Raw genomic sequence first — 16371 nt, 5'->3', positions numbered from 1 at the left:
TATCTATCGGATTCATCTGCTTAATGATGGGTAAATTAATGAAATTTGAATACTCATAATTTGTGGATTACGAGTTACTGTATATATATCTGTTATGTCTCGAAATTAAATACGTATATACATATATAAATATATAAAAAAATAGATGCAAACATATAATTAATTTTCATGTTCGTAGACATATATACTACTTCCTCAAGACCCTACAAATAACACTTTTAGCTAGCTCCGCAACTTTAGGGGCGACCCTAGGTTCCTGGGACAACTTTTTCTGGCAACGACAATTCTGAAGGCAATGGGCGGCATATCTCACTACGCTAAGGGAGGGGATGGCTTGTAATCAAAATCGAATTTGGTAATCAAAATCGATTAAAGTCGAAATTGATCAACATTTTAACATTAATTTAAATTAATATTTTAGAGTTTTTTTTAATAAAGTGAACAATATTAAACAATTTTGTTAAAATTTATGTTTATGAATATGATTTTTCTTTTCTATATTTACACATATAATTTCTATAATTTATTAATTAATTGTATAAATTACAATCCGATTAATCCCCGAGTAATCTTCGAATTACCGATTAATCATTTTAAAATCCCGACCGATTAATCCCCGTATAGCTAATTTTCAACCTTACAGTAATATAGAATCAATTAATTTATTAATTTAATCTAATTAATTGACTAATTCATTCTAATTTTAATTTTAATTTTAATTTAATTAAAATTAAAATTTTAAAATCAGAAAAACTAACGCACGGACTTCTTTTCAATTTGGGTATCTTTTTTGTTTCCTCTTCTAGGGTTTATTTTCTGATTAAATTAGAACACTCGGAGATTACCAGTTTCATCCCTTAAATCGAACGAGGTATACAATCGATTCGTATATTACCTATATTTACTTAATTATTATTGTAATAATAGTAATTTTACACCTATTGTTGTTTGGAACATGAATATATATCTGTTCCGATATAATTAATTATTTTCCTTTATTACACTGTGGAATCATGTAAACTAAGAGCCTAACTGATGAATCATGCTTATATAAGACTAAAGATGTTATTTTATTTTATTTTATTTTTTATTTTTTTGTTTTTTCATTTTGAAGAACACCCTTTGTTGGAAACAATCTAGTTTGGATGATAATTTATGCTTATACTGAATCATTAAAAAGTTAAAATAGCTAGTTATCTAATCATCCTAATTATTTTCGAAAACGATTCCCTTACGGAACCCGACCCAAACGCCTGCTAACTACCACAATGGCATGGTGCAAACATGGCTATGGAGTAGGATATAACTACATATGTGGAAAAAAATTATAATGCTGCTAAATTGAAATTGCATAAAACAAGGATCATAGACTAGGCTGCAAAAAATGCTACTCAGGGAATACTTAACTATGACTTTTTAGGGAGTACTCGGATGTCGACCAAGTACTCGGATTTTGACCGAGTGTTGACCATTTTGACTGAATTTCCGAGTTATGGCCGAGTTTTAACCGAGTACGCGCTGAGTGATTCCGAGTTCTGCAACCCTGATAATAGATCACCGAAAAGGCGATAGATATATTGATCTATCTCAAGTATTGCTTATATAAATTTAATAATGTCTTGCTCTAGGTTGTATGTTATTTGTTACGGAGTACTATTCATGGTTTTCTTAGCAGTTTGTTGATGGGACATCAAAATTTTGGATACTTTATATCTATACTGGCACATTATTTCAATATAGCAAATTATCGTTACATTGTAATATGTGTTTTGTTGTTTGAACAGGCATGTTTTATCAGTGCGCTTTGGCAGAGTAGAAAAGCTTACATTTTGTTAATAAACATATGAATTTTAATTATAATTTGGTACAGGATAGTAGATAGTAAATGAACAATAGTTTACCTCTTGGTAAATGTTAATGTAAGGTAATACTTGGTAAGAATAGCGTCCCAACGGAAAATTTAGCACTCAAGGTAACATGCAAAAAAAAAAAAAAAAAAAAAAAAAAAAAAAAACCTTTTATTATGTGTCTTAACTGCATTTAAAGTAACTACTTGTTTGAATGTAATATGTTGGTTTTCTTTTACTTCTTAGGTATGGAACAAAATGGTGAATCTCAAAGACGAAAGAAATTTAGGATTAGTTGGAAAAGTGTAAAGGTGGTTGAAACATTTCTGCAAGCATGTATTGCGGAAATAGTAAATGGATACATGCAAGCATCTTCATGGAAGAAAGTTGCAGAAAAGCTAAAAAGTAGTCATAATTTCATAGTCGATCGAAAACAAATGAAGAATCATTACGACTATCTCAAATCCAAGTATAAAGCATGGTCAAAGTTAAAAAACAAATACGAGAATGTGTATGATCCTGTGACTAATACGTTTAATCTAACCGAAGAGGAATGGGAAGTAGAAATTCAGGTAACCTTTTTACCCTATATACCTTTTATATTTTGTTATTTACCCCTTGCATCTGAAAACTATTGTCCGTCTTTGCTTTTCTGTTTGTTCCAAAATTATTGTAAGATAGGTAGAAGTGATCAATTTTCCCGTTCTACCCCTGATACATTTTGTTTCAACAAAACCGAATGTAAACGTATAGTTGAATTTGTAAACGTATATGTTAATTAGTATTAGTATTACATATCTTATATATTGATTAACGCAGGAAAACAAATACGTAGAATCATTGAAGAGTACAACACTCCTATTTCCTAATCTTTGTGCACAACTTTACGACGGGATAATTATAGAAGATGAAATTGGGGAATCATCTTTACGAAAGTTTTTGTTTTCTCCCGAACCCATCTCAATCAAATATGTTGAAGAGATAAATGGAGCACAAGAAACTTCAACTTCAAAGCAAGATTGTTCTTCTCATATCGAACCCGAAAGCCCAACAAAAAGGGCCATAAGTTTAGAGAATTCAAGTGCCGAACCTCTCTTAATCAAAAATACCGAAGAGATAAACGGAACACAAGAAACATCAACTTCAAAGCAAGATTGTTCTTCTCATGCCAAACCCGAAAGCCCAACAAAAATGACCATAACTTTAGAGAATTCAAGTCCCGAACCTCTCTTAATCAAAAATACCGAAGAGATAAACGGAACAAAAGAAACATCAACTTCAAAGCAAGATTATTCTTCTCATGTTGAACCCGAAAGCCCAACAAAATTGGCCACAACTTTAGAGAATTCAACTGCCGAACCTCTCCTAATCAAAAATACCGAAGAGATAAACGGAGCACAAGATACTTCAACTTCAAAGCGAAATTGTTCTTCTCGTATCGAACCTGATAGCCCAACAAGAAAGACCGAAACTTTGAAGAATCCAAGTGCCGAACCTATTCCAATACAAAATACTGAAGCGATTAACGGAACAAAAGAAACTTCAACTTCAAAGCAAAATTGGTCTGCTCATGCGGAACCTAAAAGACCAGCAAAAAAGGCGAAAACTTTGAAAAATCCAAGTATTTCTGTTGCAGGAGACGACATGTCAAAAGCTTTAAAACTGTTTGTAACTGGAAATAATGGACCTTCGTTTAAAGATTGTCGAGATAAGTTATGCAGTCTTGGTTGGGGTGCTAAAAACCCGTTGCACAAAATGGCGCTTGTTATATTTTGTGAAAGTGCAACTTATAGAGAAGCTTGGATGCAATTACAGGCTGATGAGGTTGAGGATTGGGTTAGAATGGTTGGACATAAGTTAAGATTAGCAGCATAGTGTTATATATATGTGATTGTTATGGAATGTTTTGTACAATGTGTACACGATACTGATCTTTTGATTAATGTTATATGCTGTTTTGTTTAAATTCTGTATTTGCAGCAGTATTGATCAAGCCAAAATTGACTTGAATACAAAGATGAGGGCTCTAACTTTCGATCTATGGACCTCGGTTAGAGTTAAGGGGTGTAGGGGTTCCTGTGGTTGTTTGTCTTTTTGTGAGCCTCCAAGTAATGATATATTTGATGAAAGAAGTTCATGAGAACTAAGTGTTGATTGCCCACAGATGGAACTCAAGCTTTGTATTTATAGTCATGGTAAATGACGGTTACCAATTGACTACTAACCCATATCTGCCATTTAGAAGAATATTCCAGAATCATGGCAGTTATCATCCTACGTGTACAACCCACGTACTAGCTCACGTTTGCTGACGTGGACCGAATTCAGCGAGAACTTAAGAAAGGCCTTTGGCTGTGGATACATCATGCTATACCTAGCGTAGCGTCTTACAATGATATCCAAGACGTTTTCCTTTATAAAAATAAACCTTAAAGGACAAGTGTTACAAAACGCCTCATAAAAATATGAGTTGGATAAATCATACTCTATTGGTCATGCGTAAAGCACTTGACGTGTTCTGCTAGGCACACATCATTAAGGATTAACGTTTATTAACATTATATGTAGGTGCTTCATATGGGTCATGGGTTGACTCTAAAACCAAACCATAATATTTATATCGATCAAAGGGCCATTGGTCTAGCGATATCGATGTGACTTCTTCAATTAAGATGGAGTTTAAGTCCAAGGTCGGACATGTATACATTTGTGGATTACTCGTGTATTGGTGTATGAGTTTGCATTAAAAAAATAAAAATATAAATTATATATATATATATATATATATATATATATATATATATATATATATATATATATATATATGTATTACCCCTACATACTAATATGTATGGGCAAAATCGTAGTTTCAGTTTAATCCGAATGTCGTTTTGAGTTTGCGTTCACACTACACACGGCCCCTTAAATTCGGCTTCATATACAAAACGACCCCCAACTTTCTACTTTTTTAGGGGTAAAAAGCGTAAATATATAATTTTAAAAAAAACAAAAGAAAATGACTCCACCCGTATTTTTAACGGGCCCTATCTTCTCGCTCGGTCCGAGTTAAATTTTTTCGAGACCACCGTTCAACTCGAAAAAATCATACGGACACAACGGGACTAACTATGCGCGAAACGGACATCGTTAAAAAACACTAAATAACGGGCCCTATATTCTCGCTCGGTGCGAGCTAAATTTTTTCGAGACCACCGTTCAACTCGATATTATTTTACGAACACAACGCGACTAACTATACGTGAAACGGACATCGTCAAAAAAACACTAAATATTTCGAGCTATATTTCATACATATACGTACACGTCCAACAAACAACCCAACCAACTAGATATATTAGGTACCAAACAACGTATATACAAATATGATCGCGAGTTGAACACAACCGCAGCAACGCGCGGTCGAATTTTTTCTAGTATATATATATATATATATATATATATATATATATATATATATATATATATATATATATATATATATATATATATATATATATATATATATATATATATTGTTATATTTCAGTAGGCTTATAACTACCTTTGGTGGCCTGGTTCAATATATTCAAATTGAAATAACCAATAAAAGAGAGATGTGTTGTAGAAGATATAGGAGAGAAAGAGGTTGAAGAGAGGTGTGATGTATTTTAATGTATATGTGTGTTTTTGTAACTTACATTATGCACATATATATAGTACAAATTTTACTATCCATATTTGACTAATTACCATCCATATTTAACTACTAAATTTACAACACTCCCCCTTGGATGGTAATTTTTTTAAAGAGCAATTAATACTGCCTCGTTAAAAACCTTGCTAAAGAAAACCCAGTGGGATAAAACTTTAGCTAAGGGAAAAAGAGTGCAGCATAGAGTTGACTCCCCCTCAAGTTGACAACGCTGAGTCGTCACATCTTTTGAACTTGCCTCATGCCAATATTGTGAACGTATGTTTTGAAAACAGCGATTGACAGTGCTTTGGTATAAAGATCAGCAGAGTTGTTGATTGAACATATCTCATTTTAATCTGGTTGTCTTTTACGAGATCTTGAGTATATGAGAAGAATCTGAGGTTTTCATCTGAAACTGTATCATCTAAATCTTTTATGTACAAGTTTGACCCTTGTGATTTGTCTACAGTCTCCTTCATGGTTTGCTCAAACTGTTGTTTCAATTCCTATTCCCTTTCAGTCTTTTTCTGAGCCTTACCAATATACCATTCTTTTCCATCAAACTTATGACCGTTAAGACCGTTTATAGCTTTAGCGCCTCGTCAGCATTTATGTTTTGTTCTGTCATTTTTGATACTCTTCTTTCATTTGTACTATGTAAGCTGTATTATCTTCATAGATAGTTGTTGGGCTTTTATAGCGTTCTAGTCCACAAGAATCAATAATGATTTGTATCATTGATCTTAACTAAAATCATTCCCGAGTAGCTTCATGTAATGCAATCACTTCGGCATGATTTGATGATGTTGCAACAAGTGTTTGTTTTGAGAACGTCATGATATTGCGGTGCCTCCATTTAGGAATACATATCCAGTTTGAGATTTAGCTTTATGTAGATCAGATAAATAATCTGCATCTGTATAACCAAACAAATCTTGTTTCGAGTTGTTAGAATAAAATAATTATAAATCAGTAGTTCCCCGAAGGTATCAAACTATTTGTTTGATCCCATTCCAATGTCTTTTGGTAGGGGCTGAGCTGAACCTTGTCAACAAATTAACTGCAAAAGAAATGTCAGATCTTGTATAATTTGTAAGATACATAAGAGCCCCAATTGCACTAAAATATGGAACTTCTGAACCAAGAAGATCTTCATGATCTTCTAGAGGATGAAATGGATTAGTATCAATATTAAGATCTAACAACCATATGAGTACTTAATGGTTTTTGTCTTGTCCATATTAAAATATTTTAAAATCTTTTCGGTATAAGTTGTTTGATGTATAAGTAAGTCATTAGTTATATGCTCAATATGTAAATCAACGTAATACTTGATTTTTTTTTATTTTAAAATCTTTCTTTAGAAGTTGAATGGCTTCATAGATTTCTTTATTTAAGATAATTGATATAAACAGCTATGATCACATATCCGAACATTGTTTTTATAAAACACACGTGCAAATAAGTTTATATGTATACCCTTTTCTTATCAAGTAGTAATTTAATCGATTATACCACATACGTCCCGATTGTATAAACCCATTTAGAAATCTTTGTGATTTAATGGAATATATTCCCTTGGATTTTGCATTAGATGCTTATGATACCTTAACCCTTCAGGTATATTCATATATATATCACTATTAAGTGATCCATACAGATAAGTAGTAGCAACATCCATGAGATGCATTTAAATAACTACCAGGTTGATTAAGTATCTAATAAGTAATTATATTCATTATAGGAGGATAAGTTTTTCTCCTAATTCATTTCTGGTCTTTGTGGGAAATCTTGAGTTACAAGTCTAGTTTTGCCTTGTAACTTCATTTGCACATTTCTTTTCGGATAAAAATTCATTTGTATCCCATTGTTTCACATCTTTAAAAGTGATAACGATTGATCCAAAAACTTTTCTTTTATTGAGCGATTCTAATTCAGCTCGTATTGCTCCTTTCCGTTGAGTTCAATCACGTCTATTTTGATATTCAATGACAGATTTTGGTTCCAGATCATCATCTTTATTCATGATGTCATTGTAACATTATATGAAAATATCTCATCAAGATTTTTCATTTCATTTCAGTTTCATAATATTGCATAATTTATTGCAATTTATGTATTTACATTTATCAATATCCTCTGCAGAAGGAGTATTGATTTGTGGTTCTTGTTGAACACTTTCTTTTACCTCATTATCAGCTGATTTTTTTTTCGAGGATTTTTATCTTTGGAACCAATTGGTCTCCCACGTTTCTGCCGTAGCAAAGACTCATGAGTGACATTATTGCCAGCTTTTGTAATTTCAATTCTAGCTGAAGCATTTACTGCTGGTATATATGATTTAGTCACTTATTTTTTGTATCTTTAAATGCATAAAGTAATTAATTTGCAAGTTCTTGCATATGCATTATATTTGAACTTTCTTTTCGCATTCTTTTGTGCGATGATCAATATTCCTTAATTGATGTTCACACCATGAAACATCATTTTATTTATATTTCATTTCTCCTCCTAATATAGGGAACAATGTTTCATTAAAGTGACAATCGACAAAACTTGCTGTAAAAACATCACCCGTCATGGGTTCAATATATCTTATGATTGAAGATGTTTCATATCTAACATATATTTCAATCCTTCTTTGAGGAACCATTTGTTGTGGTTGTTCAATTAAAAATACACCGCACAACCAAATGTTCTAAGATGGAAAATATTTGGTCTCTACCAAAATTAAGTTGGTAATGGAGAATATTTATAACTTGCACTTGATTTAATGCGAATTAATTTCACATCATGTAAATTTACATGTCCCCATATAAATATTGAGAGTTTTGTACTCATTTCTAATTGTCTAGTTATTAGCTGTAAGCGTTTATCTATTGATTCAGCTAAACCAATTTTGTGTATGCACATGAGCAACTGGATGTTCAACAACAATCCTTGTAGACATATAATAATCATTAAAAGCTTGAGATGTTAACTCACCAGCATTATCAAGTCTCATCCTTTTAATGGTGTAATCAGAATAATGTGTTTTTAATTTAATAATTTGTGCAAGAAACTTTGCAAATGCCATATTATGGCTTGATAACACACAAACATGAGACCATGCGTTAGATGCGTCTATTAGAAAAATGGTCCACATGATGGATGAATTGGTCCATATATATACCCTTGAATTCTTTCAAGAAACATTGGTGATTATTTCTCAATGTGCTTTTCATTAATCGCCATATGTGATTTTCATTAATCACCATATGTGTTTTTCGTTAATCACTATATGTGCTTTTCATTAATCACTATATGTGCTTTTCATTAATCACCATATGTGATTTTCATTAATCACCATATGTGCTTTTCATCATATATCATTTTCACCATATGCGCTTTTAATCATATGTGCTGCGCTTTTCGTCATATGCACTTTTCATTATATGCGTTTTTAATTATATGCGATGCGCTTTTCATCATATGCGCTTTTTATCATATGCGCTTTTAATCATATGCGCTGCGCTTTTCATCATATGCGCTTTTTATCATATGCGCTTTTAATCATATGCGCTGACCTTTTCATCATATGCGCTTTTTATCATATGCGCTGCGCTTTTCATCATATGCGCTTTTTATCATATGCGCTTTTCGGTGCTACATAGATATTTCTCATTTTCGATTATCATTGACTGATAATCATATCCATTATGATATATATCAGAGAAACTTAACAAATTTCTCTTTGATTTGGGAGAAAACAAGACATTGTTTACCAAAAAATTCGTACCATTTGGTAATATGAAATTTTGCCTTTTTCGTTCCTTATATCAAGTTTGCAAGAGCTGATATAGTATTTATAATTCCTTCATTTGATTTAAATCAATGAAATATTCCTTAGATTTGATCATAGTGTGTATGTTACTACTATCTGCAATACATAGGTCTTTACCATTTAATTGATGTTGTATTTCAGCAGGATTCATACTAAAACTTCAAATAAGATAAGCAAATAATGAGTTATATTTCAGCAAGATAATCAAATTATATTACCTGCAAACAAGTTATAATCTGAAGTACATAAAAGATAACACTTAATAAAACATATGCGTTATGGTCTAAAACCATTTATTTATGAGTGATACATAAAAAAAAAACTAGGCATCTTAGAAAATTCAAACCATTCAAGTCTCAAGGTAGCTCAGGGTTAATTTAATCAAGATTTGTCAACAGATTCACTCTCGTTTTCTTTTCTTTTGGGACTTATTTGTAGAGCTAAACAAGATGTTCATGTATTCAAGAAATACTAGACTGATGATCCACGTTACCAGATCATTAATAAGAATCTCCGGAATTCTTATAAGAGCGTCTACTAATATCTTTAATTTTATTCTTTCATGGATCACCGTTATTATATAATTTTTTTTTTTTTTTGATAATTAATATCGTATCTATCTTTGAGTATTTTCCATAATACACTTGGATTTTCGATCATATAATATGTAGATTCTAAGGACTCGTCAATATGTTTGCTAAGAAAAATACTTACTATTGCTTTCTCTTGTTCGGAATAATTGTTATTTTCATTCAGGGTTTCTAAAATACCGTTTGATTCGAGATGTTTTTCTACATTCATAACCCATGTTAAGTAGTTGTTCCCACTTGTTCTAAATGAGCAAATTTAAGCCTTTTCAAATTCGACATTTTCTATTATCAAAAAGATGAATAACATAAATCATAATCATAATCAACTTCTATTCATAGACAAATAATAAAATGAAATTAGAATCATTTTAAATTCATAAGTAGCAAACAACAGAATAATGGTATGATTACAAATAATAAAACCACAAGGGCAGGATAGAATATAGGTTCACCCGGTGGTATATTAACAACAATGATGATAGTTAATATGACCAATACAATAGGAAAAATCATCCTTGTGTGAATCATTTTTACAAAAACTTTTTGAGAGTAGTAATCTGAAAAATGAAGATTGATTTGTGAAAATGTGAAAACGAAGATGTTTATTTTATATTTGAAAAATATAGTTGTTGTAACGTCGTCAGTTGACGTTAACAACCGTTATGTATATATGACCGTTGTAACGTCGTTAGTTGACGTTAACGAATAAAGTCACTATATCAAAACGCGTATGAGTAATATAAAGGACAAGATTTTTTTTCTTATTTTAACTTTTAAGATTTACTTTTAATAAAAATACAAATTACTTTTTCTTATTTTAACTTTTAAGATTTACTTTTAATAAAAATACAAACTACTTTTTCTTATTTTAACTTTTAAGATTTACTTTTAATAAAAATACAAACTACTTTTTCTTATTTTAACTTTTAAGATTTACTTTTAATAAAAATACAAACTATTTTTTCTTATTTTAACTTTTAAGATTTACTTTTAAGAATAAACATTAGTATGCATGAAATAAATAATGATTAATTGCATAAGTAATCATAAATGTTAGATAACATATAAAGACCCCATCGTATTCGTATTGATCGGAATTAATCTCGACCCATGGTACCGTGTTGTCAAATGACATGTTGCGTACATAAAGTACCGTGTTGTCAAATGACGTGTTGCGTACAATCATGAGGTCTTATTAACATAAATATAAATGTTAGTGAAGTTAATAAGAGTTAGATTACAGAAAATATAATTCAGGCGGTATAACCGACCATATATAACTTAAATAACATAAATATAAATGTTAGTGAAGTTAATAAAAGTTAGATTACAGAAATATAATTCAGGAGGTATAACCGACCATATATAACTTAAATAACATAAATATAAATGTTAGTGAAGTTAATAAAAGTTAGATTACATAAATATAATTCAGGCGGTATAACCGACCATATATAACTTAAATAACATAAATATAAATGTTAGTGAAGTTAATAAAAGTTAGATAATTTCTTACCTTGATTAGTGACGTGTGCTTGCTTAGACAAACCTTGATTATACGGAGCACTTCGTGCTGATAACGTGTTATATTTCAGTAGGCTTATAACTACCTTTAGTGGCCTGGTTCAATATATTCAAATTGAAAGAACCAATAAAAGAGAGATGTGTTGTAGAAGATATAGGAGAGAAAGAGGTTGAAGAGAGGTGTGATGTATTTTAATGTATATGTGTGTTTTTGTAACTTACATTATGCACATATATATAGTACAAATTTTACTATCCATATTTGACTAATTACCATCCATATTTAACTACTAAATTTACAACATATATATATATATATATATATATATATATATATATATATATATATATATATATATATATATATATATATATATATATATATATATATATATATATATATATATCGGTCCAAACAATTTTATAACATTTTTTTGTAAGTTTCAAATAGGATAATGTAGTTCCGGTTTGGTTAAAATCATTTCATAACTGAATCACAGTTTTCGATTAATGTCAAAATGTTAACCAAACTTCAAGTTAATTAATTCGGTTCGATTTTTTCGGTTATCGTTATATTTAGGTTAATTTAGTTCTACTCGTTCCTTGTATACAGTCTTCCACCATTAGACCTATCCTTAATTTAATTAGGCTAATAGCATTTCCATTTTCCACATATACTTAATACTTGATATGAAATATAAATATCAAATTTATCCATCTAAACTACATACTATCATATATACCCGTTCACCATGGCAGGTTTGCCTCAATGGTATCCCCACACCTTGTGTGTGGGGTTTGGGGTTTAGGTCATGGGTTCGAGTCTCGCTCGTCAATCTGCCTAAAAGATGGAGCTCCAGATTGACCCTAGAGGGGTTTTCTCCCAGATCCATTCAGGATTCAAACCTAGCCCGCCTGCCCATCGGGACGGTTTAAGGATCAGGAACCTGCAATGTGATTCGGGCTTCTTTGTGAAGACCCGTCCTAATCCATACGGACGAAGTCCATATCGATTATAAGCGATTCACAACAGTTGATTACATTGCGAGGTACTTGACCTCTATATGATACATTTTACAAACATTGCATTCGTTTTTGAAAAGACAATCTTTCATTACATCGAAAGTTGACGGCATGCATACCATTTCATAATATAGCTATCTATAATTGACTTAATAATAATCTTGATGAACTCAATGACTTGAATGCAACGTCTTTTGAAATATGTCATGAATGACTTCAAGTAATATCTCTAAAATGAGCAAATACACAGCGGAAGATTTCTTTCGTACCTGAGAATAAACATGCTTTCAAGTGTCAACCAAAAGGTTGGTGAGTTCATTAGTTTATCATAAATAATCATTTCATAACTTTTAATAGACCACAAGATTTCATATTTCCATTTCTCATAAACATACGTCCCATACATAGAGAGAAAATAATCATTCATATGGATTGAACACCTGGTAACCGACATTCACAATATACATATAAGAATATCCCCATCATTCCGGGATCCTCCTTCGGTCATGATATAAATTTCGAAATACTAAAGCATCCGGTACTTTGGATGGGGCTTGTTGGGCCCGATAGATCTATCTTTAGAGTTCGCGTCAATTAAGGTTTCTGTTCCCTAATTCTTAGATTACCAGACTATATAGGGTGATATTCGATTTGATAATCCAACCATAGAATGTAGTTTCGATCACTTGTGTCTATTTCGTAAAGCATTTATAAAAACAGCGCATGTATTCTCAGCCCAAAAATATATAATGCAAAAAGCAATTAAAAAGGGAATAATGAAACTCACCTAATGTATTTTGTAGTAAAAATACATATGACGTCATTTAACAACTAAACAATGCAGGGTTGGCCTCGGATTCACGAACCTATATCATTCACATATATATATTAAAGTATATAATTGTATTTGAATAAGTTTATATATTATTATTAATAATCATACTTGTTATATTACATGTTATATAGATAAATTTAATATTTTTAAATTTATATGTTTTATATCACTAATATTCATTATAACATAATAATAATACTAATTTATATTAAGGTTTATATATACTAAAATATTTATATTTATATATTTATGGATATATTTTAGATATAGCTTAATTACTATAATTTTAGTAACAAAATAAAATGGTATGTAATGTTAATATTATTGTAGTATTTTTATAAAAATATCTATTCGTAATAATACTTCATTTTAACCATAAAATGATAATAATAATAATAATAATAATAATAATAATATTGTTTATGATAATAAGTTTCATCATAAACTCCGAGTTGAATTTTTATATCGCAAGTTACAGTTTCAATAACTAAATTTCATAATCATAATCATAATTGTACAGATATTCATATATTGTATAACCAGTTTCCAAATTTTTACCTTTACAACTTTTATTGCCAATATTATCATATAGTTATTATTAACATGTTCGAAATCGTATTAGTTAATGATAATAATGATAGTATAAATATTCCTACTTATAATAATAATAATACTAATGATAATAATAATAATATTAATACTAATACTAAGATTTCTAAGGACAATAATTTTATTAATCATTCTTATACTAATGATCATAATAATAATAATAATAATAATAATAATAATAATAATAATAATAATAATAATAATAATAATAATAATAATAATAATAATAATAATAATAATAATAATAATAATAATAATATTAATAAATAAAGAGAATAGGCTACCTTAAAAGAAGTCCCAAAAAAAATGTAATATCTCAGCCGGGTCTCGAACCCACGACCTCTCGAAAACCCGTTCATACTCTTAACCATTGGGCCATTGCCCTTTATCCGAAATATTACTGATGTGTTTTATACTTAACCCGATTTACATGCTTCCTATCTCCTTCTTCCTCCTAATTTTCAACTTCCATTTAACTCACATCTTAGTTCTTATCTTCACTAATTATCAGATATAATACAGAAACGATGTATACTTGCGATCAAGGTTGAAAAAGACGCGAGACGGGGCCGAAACGGTAGCGACCTCAAAATGTCGCAACGGAAAAAACAGGGCCGAGACGGGGTCGAAACGGATGTTGACTAATGTTGACTTTCATATATATAAATATATATTTTCACATATTTTAAAGCTAAAAATATCCGTTGACAAGTTTGTACCTATAATTGCTATTAGCGTTAATATAATACAAATTGGAATACTAAACTAAGTCAATTTTGATTGATTTGACCGACTTATGACCGATTTTAACAGAATTTTTGACTTTTGACCGGCGTTGACCCAATTTTTTCATCATTTGACCTGACTTTTGACCGTTGACCGGCTTATAAGAAAACGGGACGGGGTCGAAACGTTTTAGTCATTAAAACGCCGCAACGGGCGTCGCAACGGACGCAACGGACGCCGTTTACAATAGTGCTTGCGATATCAACTAACAGAAAAATAAAAAAAAAAATTTTGAGGAGCACAGCAGCCCCCTCTGCTCTCGTTGCTGTGATGAAGAAGAAAAAAAATTATTTTGCAAGTGGTTACGATTTTGATGAAAATTATAACACGAATTAGTTTGTAAAGCGTTTATAGAAACTCATGGATTCATAAATTTTACCTTAATCTTAACATATAGCACTAATTTGAGTGAAGAACATTGGTTGACTTTTTAAGAACAAAACTTTGACTTCAAAATTGGTACTTGTTAGGAAGAATTGGAGATTGAAATTTTGAGGATAGTTTAAAAATAGAATTCCTATCGGAACTACATTTATACATTTTGGGATTTGATTTGATTTCGTAATTTCAGTTTAAAGAAGAAGACACAGAGGGTTCAAGCCAGTAAGGGGAAAAAAAAATTTGTTTAATATTTAATTTGCAGAGCATAGAGAAATCGAAAATGATATCGAGATATCAATTGTCTTGCTTCTCATATTGGATTTGCTAGATTGAGTTATAGTCAAGAAAGTGATAGACAAAAGAAAAAGTTTCAGTACGTACGAATAAGAAAAAAAAAATTATTAATTAATGATAAAGGGGATTGTGATGTGTAACCAATTGATACAAAACAAAAATTACTTACAGTACAACTGATTTTGTTTAGATTTGAATTCACTATATAATCAAGAGTTGGGACAGTAGTACAAATTTTATAAAGGTTGAAAGCAACCCTAAACCAAATCGTACTCAAGATTAGGAATTGATAATTAATTAAAATTTTAATAATATTAATAATATAATTAATAATAATAAATATAATATTATCAAATAATACTAAAATTTGATATTAATATTATTGTTATACAAATTGTTATATTACTATTACTAATATTATTGTAATTAATAATATTATTAGTAACATGAGTAATATTATCATCATCATCATTATTATTATAGTTATCAACATTAATATAATACTACCTCCGTCCCATCTAAAGTGTCCACCTTTCTATTTTGGGCTGTCCCATCTAAAGTGTCCACCTTTCTATTTTGGGCTGTCCCATTTCAAGTGTCCACTGGATGTTTCAACCAATGATAAGAGGTTATTCTGGAGAGAGAAGATTTCTGATTGGTGGAGAATGAAGTTAGTGGAATTTTCTAAAACTTTGTGCAAAAAGTAAGTGGACACTTGTAGTGGGACGGAGGGAGTAAAAAATAATACAATATATTACATTTACCTTTAATAATATTATTAATATCAAATTTTAGTATTATTTGATAATATTATATTTATTATTATTAATTATATTATTAATATTATTAAAATTTTAATTAATTATCAATTCCTAATCTTGAGTACGATTTGGTTTAGGGTTGCTTTCAACCTTTATAAAATTTGTACTACTGTCCCAACTCTTGATTACATAGTGAATTCAAAT

General features: G+C 30.3%; 1 protein-coding gene across 1 annotated transcript; it reads left to right on the top strand.

Annotated features, from left to right (window-relative positions):
• The first annotated feature begins 787 nt into the window (after window positions 1-787).
• On the top strand, window positions 788-3813 carry LOC139844351 (uncharacterized). The gene is made up of 3 exons (XM_071834572.1): window positions 788-871; window positions 2094-2419; window positions 2667-3813. Exons 2-3 carry the CDS (start codon window positions 2096-2098, stop codon window positions 3720-3722), a joined length of 1380 nt encoding a protein of 459 aa, XP_071690673.1. The 5' UTR covers window positions 788-871; window positions 2094-2095; the 3' UTR covers window positions 3723-3813.
• Window positions 3814-16371: the final 12558 nt, after the last annotated feature.

This window comes from Rutidosis leptorrhynchoides, chromosome 4, assembly GCF_046630445.1.
Source record: "Rutidosis leptorrhynchoides isolate AG116_Rl617_1_P2 chromosome 4, CSIRO_AGI_Rlap_v1, whole genome shotgun sequence".
NCBI classification, from domain to species: Eukaryota; Viridiplantae; Streptophyta; class Magnoliopsida; order Asterales; family Asteraceae; genus Rutidosis; species Rutidosis leptorrhynchoides.
Note: the sequence above shows the minus strand (reverse complement) of the source record. Positions and strands in the feature narration are given on the sequence as shown.

Bases quoted from the DNA above. Each gene is read 5' to 3' on its own strand.
- LOC139844351 (XM_071834572.1), top strand. From the start codon at position 2,096: ATGGAACAAAATGGTGAATCTCAAAGACGAAAGAAATTTAGGATTAGT. The intron at 2,420-2,666 runs GTAACCTTTTTA...TGATTAACGCAG, and splicing joins AATGGGAAGTAGAAATTCAG to GAAAACAAATACGTAGAATC.